The 14,817-nt window shown below is 42.1% G+C and overlaps 1 protein-coding gene across 7 annotated transcripts in view; it reads left to right on the top strand.

The window, feature by feature from the left end:
• tango2 (transport and golgi organization 2 homolog (Drosophila)) overlaps positions 1-14,817 on the top strand; it is a 163,903-nt gene that overhangs the window by 134,405 nt on the left and 14,681 nt on the right. For all 7 annotated transcript variants that reach the window (XM_078227229.1, XM_078227233.1, XM_078227231.1 and 4 more), the window contains 2 exons: positions 11,323-11,393; positions 13,813-13,966. In XM_078227229.1, coding sequence (XP_078083355.1) covers positions 11,323-11,393; positions 13,813-13,966 — 225 coding nt within the window. The remainder of the gene's footprint in view (positions 1-11,322; positions 11,394-13,812; positions 13,967-14,817) is intronic.

Here is a 14,817-nt window from a genome sequence, read left to right as displayed (position 1 = left end):
CCATCCTCAAGTGGTTGAGGATTGTCCACATTTTCCAGGGAAGTTTGACTTCCCCAATCAGGTCAGATAACCGGTTGCAGTCGGTGATATCTGCAGTCAACCAGGAGGTGTGTCATTGAGAGCCGTCATCAGTTTGTCGGGTGTAGAGGGTGCTCCAGTGGGGTCTACAGGTTTTCAGACGGGTACGCGAGGTTTTTTGAGATCCTGTGTCAATGAGAGTGTTTCATTAGTTGTCAGCAGTGGTGTTCTTTGAGAGGATACCTTCTTTGTGGACATCAGGAGTTTCAGCACATGCTTGCATAGGAAGCCACTCGAGTTGTTGTTGGTCTCAAAGTCCAAGAAATAATCCTCATGACGTCCCAGAGATAAGCATCTACCCTCTTTGTGTGGTGGCTCCTGAGTTACCATGTAAGGTATAAATCACCACCTTCAGTGATCTGTTTATGCTGCTCATACAGTCTGTACTGCTGAAGTCATCGGTTAGCAGTGCAGTGAAGCAGATCAGCTAACAGCAGATCAGCAGGAGAGCAACATCAGTCTGGAATTTTAGGCACATTATAATTCAGGATTATAGACCATTGAACCAATGGCATTATATTAACAAGGGAGCCATTGAGTTGGGAGCTTTTATTGGAAGCTATGTGCTGTTTGGCACAAAGATTCACTTTACTGTCAGCAAACTTCTTTTTTAAAAAATCCTATGTCAAATAATACCCCCAAAACCTTGCTCAGATGTTGTGATTGCAGTGTTATACAATACAAACTGTGAGTCTGAATATTTTATCCATGCTTTTTATTCCAACTTAGGTTTCTATTCCTTTAGAATTGCTGCATGTCTGAAATGACTAAAGAATTAAAATTCAAAATCTTGTGATAAAATTTTCTCAGAGGAAATGCAGCAATTTGTTATGATCTGAAACGTACTGCTTGAAAATACTTGAGGATGTTTCCACTAGTAGGAAAAACTAGAACCAGAGCTCACAACCTCAGGCTAAAGGACCGATCCTTTAAAACAGATGAGGAGGAATTTCTTCAGCCAGAGAGTGGTGAATCTGTGGAACTCTTTGCCGCAGAAGGTTGTGGAAGCCAGGTCATTGAGTGTCTTTAAGACAGAGATAGATAGGTTCTTGATTAATAATGGGGTCAGGGGTTATGGGGAAAAGGCAGGAGAATGGGGATGAGAAAAATATCAGCCATGATTGAATGGTGGAGCAGATTCGATGGGCTGAGTGGCCTAATTCTGCTCTTATGTCTTATGGTCTAAAAGATGCTTGAAACAGATTCAATATAAACACCGGAATTATACTGCTCCGCATGCCAAGGGAATTGGAGCGGACGAGGGGCGGACAATGGGAAGGTCTGTTGACTTCGGGCGGGATTTTCCAGTCTCGGGTCAGTGAGGCCTTAAAATCCCCGCCCAGTGTCTCAAATCTGGCTGTCAAAAAAACAGAGCTTTTGGACATTTTTGAGTGCAGCATACATCAATTTTAATTGAATAAAATGTTTATAAATCTGACCTGGACAGTTTGGCTAGATGCTGCATTGGTGCAGTATTACACCGAAACTAGTTACCTGTTTCACCAATCATACTCTGGTTTATTTGCACACACCAAGCAACACTTGACCCCACCCGATCCAACTGCCCAGGGCCCGAACCACCTGATCTGAAATCCAGCAAGATCCGAAATCTGGCACAGCCTCAGCTCTGAGGTTTGAGACACCACTGTGGTAATTTTCAAAAGGAAATTGGATGTATACTTGAAATTGAATAAATTACAGGACTTTGGGGAACAGCAGAGGAGATTAATTGGATACCTTTTTCCAGAGAAGCAGCACAGGCAATATGGGCTGAATAGTTTCTGTGCATGTAATTTTATAAACAGTTTGGAAGAAAATTGAATAAATTAATTTAATGAAAATCCAGTATTATAGGCAGTTAAAGAAATTTTGAAAAATAAATTATTTCAGTGAAAGCAGCACAATGCTGATTTGGAATCATTTCTCTCTCCTGCATGTGCATGTGCCCAGCTGTGAGCAGAGGTGGTATCTTTTTTAAAAATTAATTCAAGAGATGTGGGCTTCACTGACTTGGCCAGCATTTATTGCCCCATCTCTAATTGCCCTTGAGAAAGTGGTGATGGTGCTTTCTGGAACCGCTGCAGTCGATGTGATGTGGTATGCACCCGCAGTGCTGTTAAGGAGGGATTTCGACCCACCGACAAAGAAGAACAAAGAACTGTACAGCACAGGAAACAGGCCCTTTGGCCCTCCAAGCCTGTGCCGCTCATTGGTCCAACTAGACCATTTGTTTGTATCCCTCCATTCCCAGACTGCTCATGTGACTATCCAGGTAAGTCTTAAATGATGCCACCGTGTCTGCCTCCACCACCCTACTTGGCAGCGCATTCCAGGCCCCCACCACACTCTGTGTAAAAAACGTCCCTCTGATATCTGAGTTATACCTCGCCCCTCTCACCTTGAGCCCGTGACCCCTCGTGATCATCACCTCCGACCTGGGAAAAAGCTTCCCACTGTTCACCCTATCTATACCCTTCATAATTTTGTACACCTCTATTAGGTCTCCCCTCATTCTCCGTCTTTCCAGGGAGAACAAGCCCAGTTTACCCAATCTCTCCTCATACCTCCATACGAGGCAACATCCTGGTAAACCGTCTCTGCACTCTCTCTAAAGCCTCCACGTCCTTCTGGTAGTGCGGCGACCAGAACTGGACACAATACTCCAAATGTGGCCTAACCAGCGTTCTGTACAGCTGCAACATCAGACTCCAGCTTTTATACTCTATACCCCGTCCTATAAAGGCAAGCATACCATATGCCTTCATCACCACCTTCTCCACCTGTGCTGCAACCTTCAAGGATTTGTGGACTTGCACACCTAGGTCCCTCTGTGTTTCTATACTCTTGATGGCTCTGCCATTTATTGTATAACTCCCCTCTACATTAGTTCTTCCAAAATCAGTGTCTTCCAAAGACAGTGGAGGAATAGCGATATCTTTCCAAAGGTGGCACAGTGGTTAGCACTGCTGCCTCACAGCGCCAGGGACCCTGGTTCAATTCCAGCCTCAGGTGACTGTCTGATGGAGTTTGCACATTCTTCCCGTGTCTGCGTGGGTTTCCTCCGGGTGCTCTGGTTTCCTCCCATGCTCCAAAGATGATGTGGAGTTGCTGGCTTTGGACTGGGGTAGGCACAGTAAGTAGTCTCTCAACACCAGGTTAAAGTCCAATAGGTTTATTTGGTAGCACGAGCTTTCGGAGCACTGCCCCTTCATCAGGTGAGTGCAGGATTTGGTTCACAGGGCATATATAGACACAAACTCAATTACGAGATAATGGTTGGAATGCGAGTCTTAACAGGTAATCAAGGGGGGGGGGCGGGGGGGGTGGGCGGGGGCGGGGGGGGTGGCGGGGGCGGGGGGGGGGTGGCGGGGGGGGGGGTGGTGATGCTTGTAACATGGTAATCAGCAGGACATTTCTTTGCCCATGTTTGACCTGATGCTGTGAGACGCTGTTGAGGACTCCTCGAGCAACTCCCTCCTGCCTGTATATCACTGTACTGCCACCTCTGCTGGTTTTCCCCTAACAGTGGGCTGGCAGATTTCCTTTCCAAAAGGACATTCGTGCACCAGATGAGTTTTTACGACAATGGTTTTAATTCCAGATTTTTTTAAAATTTCATTAGCTGCCATGGTGGGATTCAATCCCTGGATCTCCCAAGCATTACCCTGACTATCTGGATTACTAGTCCAGACAATACCACAATGCCAACCCTTCCCCTATAATGACACTTGCAAATTAGAATACTTTGAAAATTCCCCATCAATCTTGGGATTATAAAAGACTAGACAGAGGTCAGGATGCATAAAGCCCATTTGGCAAATATAACTATAAATCCCAAGAAACCAAATTCTATTTACACTTTCATTGTAATTTACCGATTTGTCCTTGTGGTGGACTTCAGTTGTGCCTTTGTCCTACCTGGACCACCGTTGCGTGTTTGTTATGCCTGGACACATCCCCTGCCGGCTCGGCTCCTCCCCTTGTCACCTAGTATAAAGGTGGCTGTCTCCTCCCCCTTGTTCAGTTCGGGTCGGTTACCTGTTGGGATGTGCTCCTGATTCTGTTATGAATAAAAGCCTACAGTTGTATTGGCACACAAAAGTAGTCTTTTGCCTAATTGATAGTGCATCAGTCCTGTTTATACTTCTTGAGCTTGGCAGTTTAGAAATGTCTGACAACCATTGGTGGCTAAATCCTCAATCACAATACCTTGATCTGTTTGAATCTACAGCTTGAGATGTACATTCAAAGCAATAGGAGTATCTAAATAGTAGAATTCCTGCACCGGGGGTCGTGGCGGAGGGAGGGGGGAGTCACGTGATGCAAGCGTAGGAATAGCTGTGTTTCCTGTGAGCCCTGGCACTATGCAGCCAGAAATCCTTTCATTTAATGTGTTCATAAAGCTTGTACTCGGCTAATTTAGGAGTGGAAACTCCACATTTTGTCCCTGGAATATTTTTGATCAAACTTTGCTGACAAAATGCTAAGAAATATTAAGAAAACCAACAAGAAAGAGCAGCCTGAGACAACTGGGGTGGAGTTAACTCTTTTTTTTATACTTTTCCAATTCAATCAAATCAAGTCCAATTCAGAGTCTCAACAAGTTGAGACATTTCCAATCCAGGCTGACAAGACAGGGCATGCAATCCTCTACCCTGTCTTGGGCCTGATCTACATGAGCCACGCTGATTGGAGTAGGCAGACGTCTCCGCCTCCCCAGGCTTGATCTCATTTGCATCTTAGCCAAAAGGCCGAGATTACCGCTTTTAAAAATTGCTTCATATGAAGCATATGGAGCTTAAATGCAACCCAATGGCCACTACCAAGTGCAGCATCTGCATAACTAAATTTGTCAACATGGTGACTTGGTGAATGAGCCAGCTTTTGACTCGGCACTTTTGAAGGCATTACTGATAATTGCTAATGTTGTCAAGGTCATTGGTGAGAAACTCCGGTCTATTAGCACAAAATATCAGTGCTCATGCTCTAGAACTGCAGCTGGTAAAAGGCTTGACAAAGCTGAGGAGAGAATGTTTGCTGTCGAAAATGCAACTTTCTCAGTAGAGTCCCGTTTACAACTGTTCAAATGTTGGAACACCTAGACGATCAGGAGAAGCGAGGCCAGAAGAAAAATGTTCAAGTTATCAGTTTGCCAGAAGAAGCTGAGGGTAAACTCCCAGATAATTGCTTGGAGAGCTGGCTACACTTTCTCAACATAAAAATGAAAGTCAAGCACACTAAATTAGAAAGGGTACACTGTTTACTTGCTTTGAGGCCGAGGGACAACCAACAATTCCAGCCCATAGTTATGCATTTTCATAACTTCAAAGATTGCCAAAAAGTGATGGAAGCAGCTAGATATAATGGGGCTTTGCTCTATGATGGAGCAAAGGTCTCTTTCTCTTAAGATTTTTCAGCAATGCGAGGATTTTGATGAAGTTAGAAGACGACTAAAGGCCATTGGAGCACAATGTGCTCTGCTGTATCCTGCCAAACTGAAGTTGACATTCAACAACTCAACAAAAACATTTGATACCATGCCTAAAGCCATGGCTTTCATGAATTCTATGGAAAACAACAATTCAGATCACTCAACGGAACATCATTAGTAATAGACTGTGGTTGACTGTAAAGTTTGGACTTTGCCCCTTTTCATTATATTTTCATTTGTTCTGGAATGGTATTTATCATTCTGACAGGGATGGTCCAGTAACTGGGCACTGCAGCAAGTATTGTAGTTAAGAATGGCAGGGACTCATACATGTCATTAATGAATAATATTCTTCAGCGTGCCCTTTCTAGTTGTGAAATGTACTTTGCAGGTTGTATGACACTAGCACTGTATGAGAAATATACTTCTTCCTTTTCTGTATATTCACTCTTAATAGATGTGTACATCTTATGGTCTCCTTCAATCAGTATCATGATAAATATGAATGGGTCCTCTGTTGGAAGATGGGCACGTGATCTCAATAGACAAGGTTAGATTGCAGAGAGGACACCTCATCTCTTCTTCTTTGTATTACGTTTTGTTTCTTCTTTTTTTTTGAAGAGTTTGGTATGGTTATGAAAGGTATGCTTGCATAGTCCATCAAAGCCTCACATTCAATTAGGAAAACCTCTGAGTGCTAATGGTTTAAGATTGTCTGCTTTGTGGCTTGGAATAGTTATTTTGTGTTTTTATTTTGGGTTTAAAGAATCGTTAGTTGATAACTGGTAGTTCTGTAAGGATACAGGCAAGACTAATTTACTAGAAAACGACTATATAATATGTCACTGGTGCTTTTTGCAAGGCTGGGGATGCGGGAGACATGTTTTGGTGCACACACGAGCAGGAGGTGAAAATCCAGTGTCAGGAAATAAGCCAACTTCTTCATGCCAATATTCCATTTTCTCTTCAACAGGCAGTAGCTACATTGAAACTCTGCTTGGTTTCCCGGCGGCATGGAGTGCAGTCAAAAGGGAAATTCTATTAAAAGAAAAAAAAGATTCTGGCTGGAATTTTCCAGCTGTTACTGCCAGTGGGATCTTCTGGTCCCGCCAACGGAGCACCCCTGCCATGGTTTCCCAGCGGCATGGGATGCAGTCAATGGGAAATCCCATTAACAGCCGCCTGTGAACGACGCACTGTCTCCCACCATGAGAAACACGCCGCAAGGGAGGCCAGAAAATCACCCCCCCTCCCCTCCACCATCCCCCGATGTCTTTTCTCAAAAAAGAGAAAGTTGACATTTCTTCGATGCAGGAAACTCTTCTAAGTGACAAGTAACATTTGAAATTGAAGTGGAATTGGGTCAGACAAGTGATTTCTGCCTCGTTTTCGACTAGTAGCTGAGGGGTTGCAATTTTGATTAATAAAAATGTGCTATATAGAAGGCTAAAGGGGATCATTAAAGGAATGCTGCATGAGGAAGGTATTTGGTAATGAATGTGTACGGCCCTCCAAATTATTCTCCTGATTTTGTTAGTGAAGTCTTTATGGATTTGTTGAATTACATTAACAACTTCTTCCATGGGAGGGGCATTCAGCTGCCATCTAAATCCATTGATGGACAAGCTTCCCATAACCAGGAATCCACCCACTTGACAGGCGATGGCATTAGTGTCTGTATGCAAGGAATTGGGATACTTTGATGTTTGAAGAACGTTACACCCTAAGGACAAAGACTTCACTTCTCTGCTCCACGCCAATGTGATACTAAAATTGATTTTTTTTTCATGCCAAAATCAATGTTGTATTCAGTGGTTCCCTGTTCTATAGGTCATATTACGATCTCTGACCATGCCCCTGTCTTACTGGAATTTTCACTCAAGGGGATACATTTACAATGTAGATTGTGGAGACTTTAACACATCTCTGCTTCAAGATCAAAACTTGACTTCATACTTCAAATCCGAATTTGACCTTTTTAATTCAACCAATTCTCTTTCTGAAGTCAGCCCCTCAATTCTGTGGGAGACTTGCAAGGCTTTTGTGAGAGGGCTGGTAATTTCGTATCTGGCCAACAGAAAGCATAAAATGCTGGAGCAACAGCACCAGCTAGAAGTAAAAGTGGCTGAAACAGAAAGGGAGTATGGTAAGAATCCTAACCATTTAGTGCTGAAAGTAGTTAATGCAACCTTAACGGCACTGGACTCCCTGTTGACTCAACATGCTGGAAGAAATATAAAATTTACAAAACAAAAATTATCCGAGTTTGGAAATGAACCTAGTAGATATTTTACTCTCCTTACAAAGAAGAAAGTGGACTCTTGGACTATTTCTTCTGCACTAGACTCAAAGGGCAATAGGATGCTTAGGACCAAGGGTATTAATTAATAAGGCATCTCAAAGCTTTTATGTCACTTTATATCAAACAGATCAGTCTGGAGATGCATTAATGCATATGAAATGATTTTTCTTTTCGTTTCAACTCCCATATATTTCTGAAAACCAAAGGTCGACCTTAAATGCTCTCGTTTCTAAGGGGGAAGTGCATTGAGGGATCATCAGTCTGATCCCAAAACTCAGGCTTAGGGACCTGATGGCTTTGAAAGTGAACTTTATAAGGAATTCAAAGACATGCTATTAGAGCTTCTGATTAGTATGCGTAATCATTCATTTGAAGCAGGACAGTTGCTTCAGTCACTTAGAGAAGACACGCAAGAGTCCAGAGGAATGTGCATCCTATAGACCAGTCTCCCTTTTAAATGTAGATTTGAAATTACTATCTAAAATAGTTGCATTGCATCTGGAAAAAAATATTCCCTTGATTATCCAAGGTGATCAGACTGGGTTTTTGGTCTTATGGTTTATAAGAGGCTGTAATTCATGTAACAATGTCCGGAGATTATTAAACATCATTCAGGTTTCTCAAAAACAAGCAACAGACAGCTTCGTGATTTCATTGGATTCAGAGAAAGCATTTGTTCAGTTGGAATGGAACTATTTTTTTTGTACTCTGCAGAAATTTGGGCTGGGGAGGGAGTGTGTTAAGTGGATATAAGTTCTTTACAAAAACCCACCTGCAGCAGTTCTCACAATTATCGATCTAACAATTTTAGTCTTCAGCGGGGGTGCAGGCAGGGTTTCCCGCTATCCCTGTTATTGTTTGAAATTGCTGTTGAGCCTTTAGTCGAGGCAATTAGACATAACCCTTCGGTGTTAGGCTTGGTTAGTGGTGGGAAGCAGCATGAGATTATGTTATACATTGATGATGTGTTACATTTTTTCTGAGCCGGAAATCTTTGTTCCTGCGATTATTGACATTATGGATCCTTACCCAGGTTAAAAAATAAATTTTGCTAAATCTGAGGCCATGCCATTGGGAAGGCTTAGGGGTAGACCTCCTCCCCTTGCCCCCTTTCCCTTCAGATAGTCCCCTTCAGAGTTTGCCGAACTAGATATTTCTATTCCCCCTCATTCCTTCAGTTGTATAAGGTAAATTTTACCCCTTAGTTGCATCTCGAAAGTAGGATCTACATTGCCGCTTCGTTTTACCCACACCATGGCTGGGCAGGACACCACTGATTTAAAATGAATGTATTACACCTAGGTTGCTGAACCATCTACAGATGCTATCAGTTTTACTTTCTGCTAAGGTCCTGAAGGAAATTAATGGGATATTTAGCACCTTCATATGGAACAAAAAGAGACCTCACCTAAAATTGGCCAAATTACAACTTCCAAGTTCAAAAGGGAGCCTTGGTGTGCCGATTATAAAGTTGTACAAGCTAGCCTCTTCGATTTATAGGAGAATGGATAAGAGGGGACCCCACTTCTCTTTGGCTCAGTGTTGACACTGGTCAGTCTGAATACTCTTTACAAACTCTGCTGTTTCTCAGAGATTGTAAGACTGTACCAATAATCACCAATACTCTGAGAAAGTGGAAAATGGTCCGTGAAGATCTATGTCAACTTCTGCTCTCTCTCCTTTACTGGGTAACCTAGATTTTCCTCCAGGTCTCATGGGCCATGGTCTTGACATTTGGAGGGATAGGGGACTCACAGGACTGGGGAAACCTGTTTGAGGGGCCTCCTTGTTATCTTATGAGCAACTGTGTCAACAATATGATGTCCCCAAGACATTCTTTTTTGAGATACTTACAACTTAGAGACTTTATTCTTAATAAAACATCCCTGCATCTTGATGCCAGTATTTCCCCAGTGGGAAAAGTCTTACTGTCCACGGAACCAAAGCGAATAATTAGTAAGTATTACGACACATAATGCTCTAGATCCAATATGAATATACAACAGATTCTGCGGACTTGGGAAAAAGGCCTCAGATGGAATTTTGATGAACTTATCTAGGAGAATGAAATTAAAATCTCAGTCTGTAACAGAATGAAGGAGACTCAACTAAAGATTCAACACAGTCTGCATATCACACCAAGCTTAAAACACAAGATGGACTCCGACATATCCCCACTGTGCCAAAAATGAAAATTGGTAATAGGGGACTATATTCACTGTGTCTGGCCTTGTGTCAAAATTAAAAGCTATTGGTTTTGCATATTTAAATAGCTGGAAAAATATTTAATATAACCTTGGAGAGGGATCCTGTGTTTATGATTCTTGAGCTTCCAGATAAATGATGTCAATGAAAAAAGGGTTGTATAATATTCTAACATTTGCAGCATGGAAAAATATTTTATGCTCTGGGATTATTGCTAAATTGCCTTCTGTACATAATTGGCACAAAATTATGATGGAATGTATCCCAATGGAATTCCTAACTTATATACTTTAATCTAAGTCAGACTAATTCCAAAAAATGTGGGGCCCCTATCTGAAATACACAAGTTCCATAATATCAGATTTACTCCTACAGCTTTCCACAGAGCATGCAGCTCTGTCTCTAACATAGCGCACGTGAAGATGTGTGCCTCTGTTCTATTTCTCTATAGCATTTGTCCTTTCTCTCCCCACCCTGTTACTCATTTTCTTTTATGTGAAAACGGCAGGTTAGTCAAGCCGAATGTGCTGGTTTCCTATAGTGAAATGATTGTGCTGTACTGTACAGTTTTATGGGTGTGTTCTTTTGTTTATAAAAATGAAAAACTCAAAAATGTTCTTTTTTAAATCCTGCACAGAATGTTCTGTTCACAACACTTACTTCCAGTTATCATGTTTCTCGGTGTCTCTCTCTTGTTGTAAATTACTTTGGCAACATTGACCACCCAGTTTTACCTGTTAACTGTCACATTATGGTTGCAAGCTTTAGACTAGACACTGAGAAGTCCACAGAGCAAGTTTCTGAAGTGTATTTCTCAGCTCCAGTCACGCTTTTTATATGATAAAATCTTGATTTTGGTCAGTTGGTGAACATCAGCACAGGTGATGTACTCAATGATTTAAATGTAACGCTAAATATGATTCTTCGAGGACTCATCGTGATGCTTAATCAGCCCCTGAAGAGAAAAATAAGCTTGTGCCATTCTGGAGAAGATCATTTGCAGTGAAAATTAACTTGGAGGAAGAAATCCATTTCCATTCAGAAGGATTTGAGTGCTCTTGAAGAAAATCCTCCGTAAAACAAGAGCAGGGGCCTGGGTGACTCAAGTACTGTTCCACCTATCACTTCACTGGTCTAATTGAGTGTATGATGATCATCAAAGCAGTAGCTGTTCCAAGATGTTCTAAGAATCATGCTGCCATTCAAAACATGTGAAGAGGTGATGCAGTGTAATGAATTGTGCCATGTGTACTGTTATAATAAATCCTGTGCAAAGCAAGATTAGATCAATATTTTTTTCTTACAGCAAAACCAAAGGAGATACGATGTGCTACTATGGAAGTAAAAGTGGCCAGGAGCCCAAAACACTGGAGCCAGGTTTGAGTTTATAAATTTATTAGTAAGTTCCTTAAAAGGTGCGAGAAGTCAGGTGCAGAATGTGGGGATGGCTCTTGTGATTCTTGTAGAAATTACATTTATTCTCTCTGGAATCTGAATAATCCAACCTTACAAAATTAGATAGACAACATTGGAATTCTTTGTCCAATTATGATTTAAAATTAAATTTAGCAGTACTTAGAAGGTGGCTGCCATTCTGACAAACACCACTTCAGTTCGATGTGTAAGATAGCAAAATGGCAGCATGTTTTCTTAACAAGTTAAAACTGAAAGCCACCTTCTAATATGTTTGCCAGCCATTACTGATCCATGATCCAGACCACAAAGTTACTCTTCAAACAGTTCAGCACTGAATGATAAAGACATATGTTCCAGAAATGTCCCAGCTTCCGATCTATAGCCTGTGCTGAGTTCACTGATCCTCCTCTTTCTTCATGTACCATGCCCCAAGAGGGCAGTAGCGACCATGGACTTCCATTGGATTGGTCTGTGATAATGCTTGACAAAGTACTGCTGTAGTTTTCCATTGCTTTCTGCCATATGGCTGATCAGGAAACTATCCTGCTCTTACCAACTGCTATCAGGTGTATTGAAAGGATTTCCAGGCTGGTAATCAACCTGTTTAGCTATGTTATGAACATGCCTTCCATGGCCATCAGGTCCTGATGTGGGACTTGAATCTGGAACTTCTGGCCCAGAGGTAATGGTCACTGTGCCGCAAAGACCTCCTCCCGAGTTTGTTGATACTTCTGGAGTAATGGTAGTGGCTGCAATTCTCTGGTCTCTTGCATGCCCCACTACCGCTGCCAGGGAGAACGGAGAATTTGGCACAGTGGGACTGGAGAATCTCAGCCGTGGGCAAGGTCGGAGAATTCCGGCCAGTATCACTATAGTTAGTCTTATCATCTTTTAACTGGAGAAGGTAAATCGTCAACCAACCTCCTGAAAGCTTTTCAGGATTCCCTAATCCTTTCCCATTGGAATGTATGTTCATGTGAATGTTTGAGAATTAAAAAGGGACTTGTCTATGATGTTCCTCAAACTCAATAGTCTGTTGGTACTTGCAATCTACGTTTAACACGTGAATTTGAAGGATTAGTACGTGGACAAGGAACCAGAGGTCTGCAGTTGCTCATGAAGTTTTAACTTTCAGGAGAAGAGGTGAATTATTTTCCTGCTTGTGTACTTCTTGAGTATTTCTGTGTTGGTGTCTTTCAGCATTTGTAGATTTGTATTTACAGGGCATTTTTTGAAGACTCTTTCCCATAACATCTAGAGACTGTGATTGTGAATTCAAAGTGCTAAATTATCAGTTGCGGAAGGGATTGAGCCCAGTGCGAGAGCACATTGAAAATTATGTTCTTGGAAGGTGTTAATAGATTGCAATGCCTCCAGAAGGCAATACAATTTTCAAAGGCAGCGTGGAGAATCCACTTGTCTCCAATTAAATACCCAGTAAGAAGTCTCACAACACCAGGTTAAAGTCCAACAGGTTTATTTGGAATCACAAGCTTTCGGAGCACTGCTCCTTCATCAGATGAGTGGAGCAGCGCTCACTGGTGTTCTGAGACTTCTTGTTGTTAAATTAAATACCCATTAAGCTCTTTTGTGGAGTTTGTTAATGGGCCGAGCAGGCCAGGTGACAAATTTCAAATCAGAAATCGGCAAACCCTAAATATCCTGTGCATATTAATTACACAGCTGGCAGGTTCAATGTGAGGAGCTGCAGAGATTTTCTTAAACCAGAAAAGTTTGCCTCCGGGGTTTATGCTGTCAGATTGGGTGCAGTAACATTTGGCTGGGCACTTCACCAATTCCCTGAGGGCTGAGACTTCTAACCCTTCAATTATCTGCCTTCTACCTTGTGCCAGGCAGTGCCAGATCTTGTCTTGGCTGCCATCTACCTTTGATCCTCCCCCTCCAACAGGCACCTTCCACTTCCTCGCAGAACTCATCACTGCTAATTGGGCATCAAGCTCACCTCTAATCTGATTAGGGCATTAACGTTTAAAGATAGCGTCATGTAGGCAATGCCGTTAGGTCTTGGGACTGGGATCCGGAAATGACTTGTTCTCAGGTTCCCAAACCAAAATTGAAAATGAAGCCTCCGAGATCGCCAGTGCTGACTCAGTTTGCTGTGTTGGTAACCTATGTTTCTGGGTGTTCGGGCTGCTGCGTTTGCACAAAAGTGATGTTGCACCACGGAGTTGCCATTGGCACTGCCACTAGCCCATTCATAAATGGTTCCTGGACCTTCAAAAGAGTGGCAAGCATGGAAAGACTGGAAATTTTGCATCGTATTTGAGCCAGCAATGGAACTCTAGAGGTAAACACTTCTGCACTCAGTCAGATTAATGGAGTCTTTCTTGTAATTACTATGTATTTTTTACATCCCTAGGTATTTATGGGCTTTCTAACAGTCTTCTTGAGACTCCATGGAAAAAACTTGTTTTGGGAAAAAAACTTTTCACAGATGTAATTAATCGAAGCAATGAACTTTCTCCAGAGAACTTGGTGCAAGAACTCATCAATGTGCTGAATAATGAGGAAGTGTAAGTACTATTTACAATATTTATCCCAAAACTGCTTTAAATATGTAGAAATCAAAAAGTTAAATAGGAGCTTCTCAAATGGTTTGGTCGATACGGCACTGCCATTATTAGTACAAAGCCATCACAGTAAAAGACCCTGGTTCAACCATCGGTTTAATTGATCTTGGCTAAGACAGCAAAACAGCAGCAAAGCTAACCTTAACACCCATGGACTATAGGGAAAAACACCAGTCCTTGTTTCCTCATTTTTCAACTACACCTGTCTGAAACATGGACAATGGGTGTGACCAGAATTAGACTTAGCTGTGATGGTCTCTACAGGGTGTAGGGTGGAGAGAAAGATCAACCTAATGCGAGGTGGGTCCATTCAAAAGTTTGATGGCAGCAAGAAAGAAGCTGTTCTTGAGTTGGTTGGTACGTGACCTCAGACTTTTGTACCTTTTTCCCAACGGAAGAAGGTGGAAGAGAGTATGTCCAAGGTGCTTGGGGTACTTGATTATGCTGGCTGCTTTTCCGAGGCAGTGGGAAGTGTAGACATTGTCAATGGATGGGAAGCTGGTTTTTGAGTGATGGACTGGGCTTCATTCATGACCCTTCGTAGTTTCTTGCACAAATTAAAGTCACAAATTCAATGCAATGTTATGGCAGTCTCCAAAATAAAAACTACACAGTAGATGCTCACTTGAAGTTGTCATACAAATGAACATATTCTGCCTTTCTGTATGCACTGTTTACATGCTGTCAGTCTGTTTAAAATAAAGAGCTTAATACTTGTATTAAACCAACACGTTTACAAGTTTGTTAAATGTTTGTGGGTGAACTCCACTGATCTGACATTCTCAAGCAACATT

This window comes from Mustelus asterias, chromosome 13, assembly GCF_964213995.1.
Source record: "Mustelus asterias chromosome 13, sMusAst1.hap1.1, whole genome shotgun sequence".
Lineage (NCBI taxonomy): Eukaryota > Metazoa > Chordata > Chondrichthyes > Carcharhiniformes > Triakidae > Mustelus > Mustelus asterias.
The sequence above is the reverse complement of the archived record's forward strand: the minus strand, read 5'-3'. Positions and strand labels throughout refer to the sequence as shown.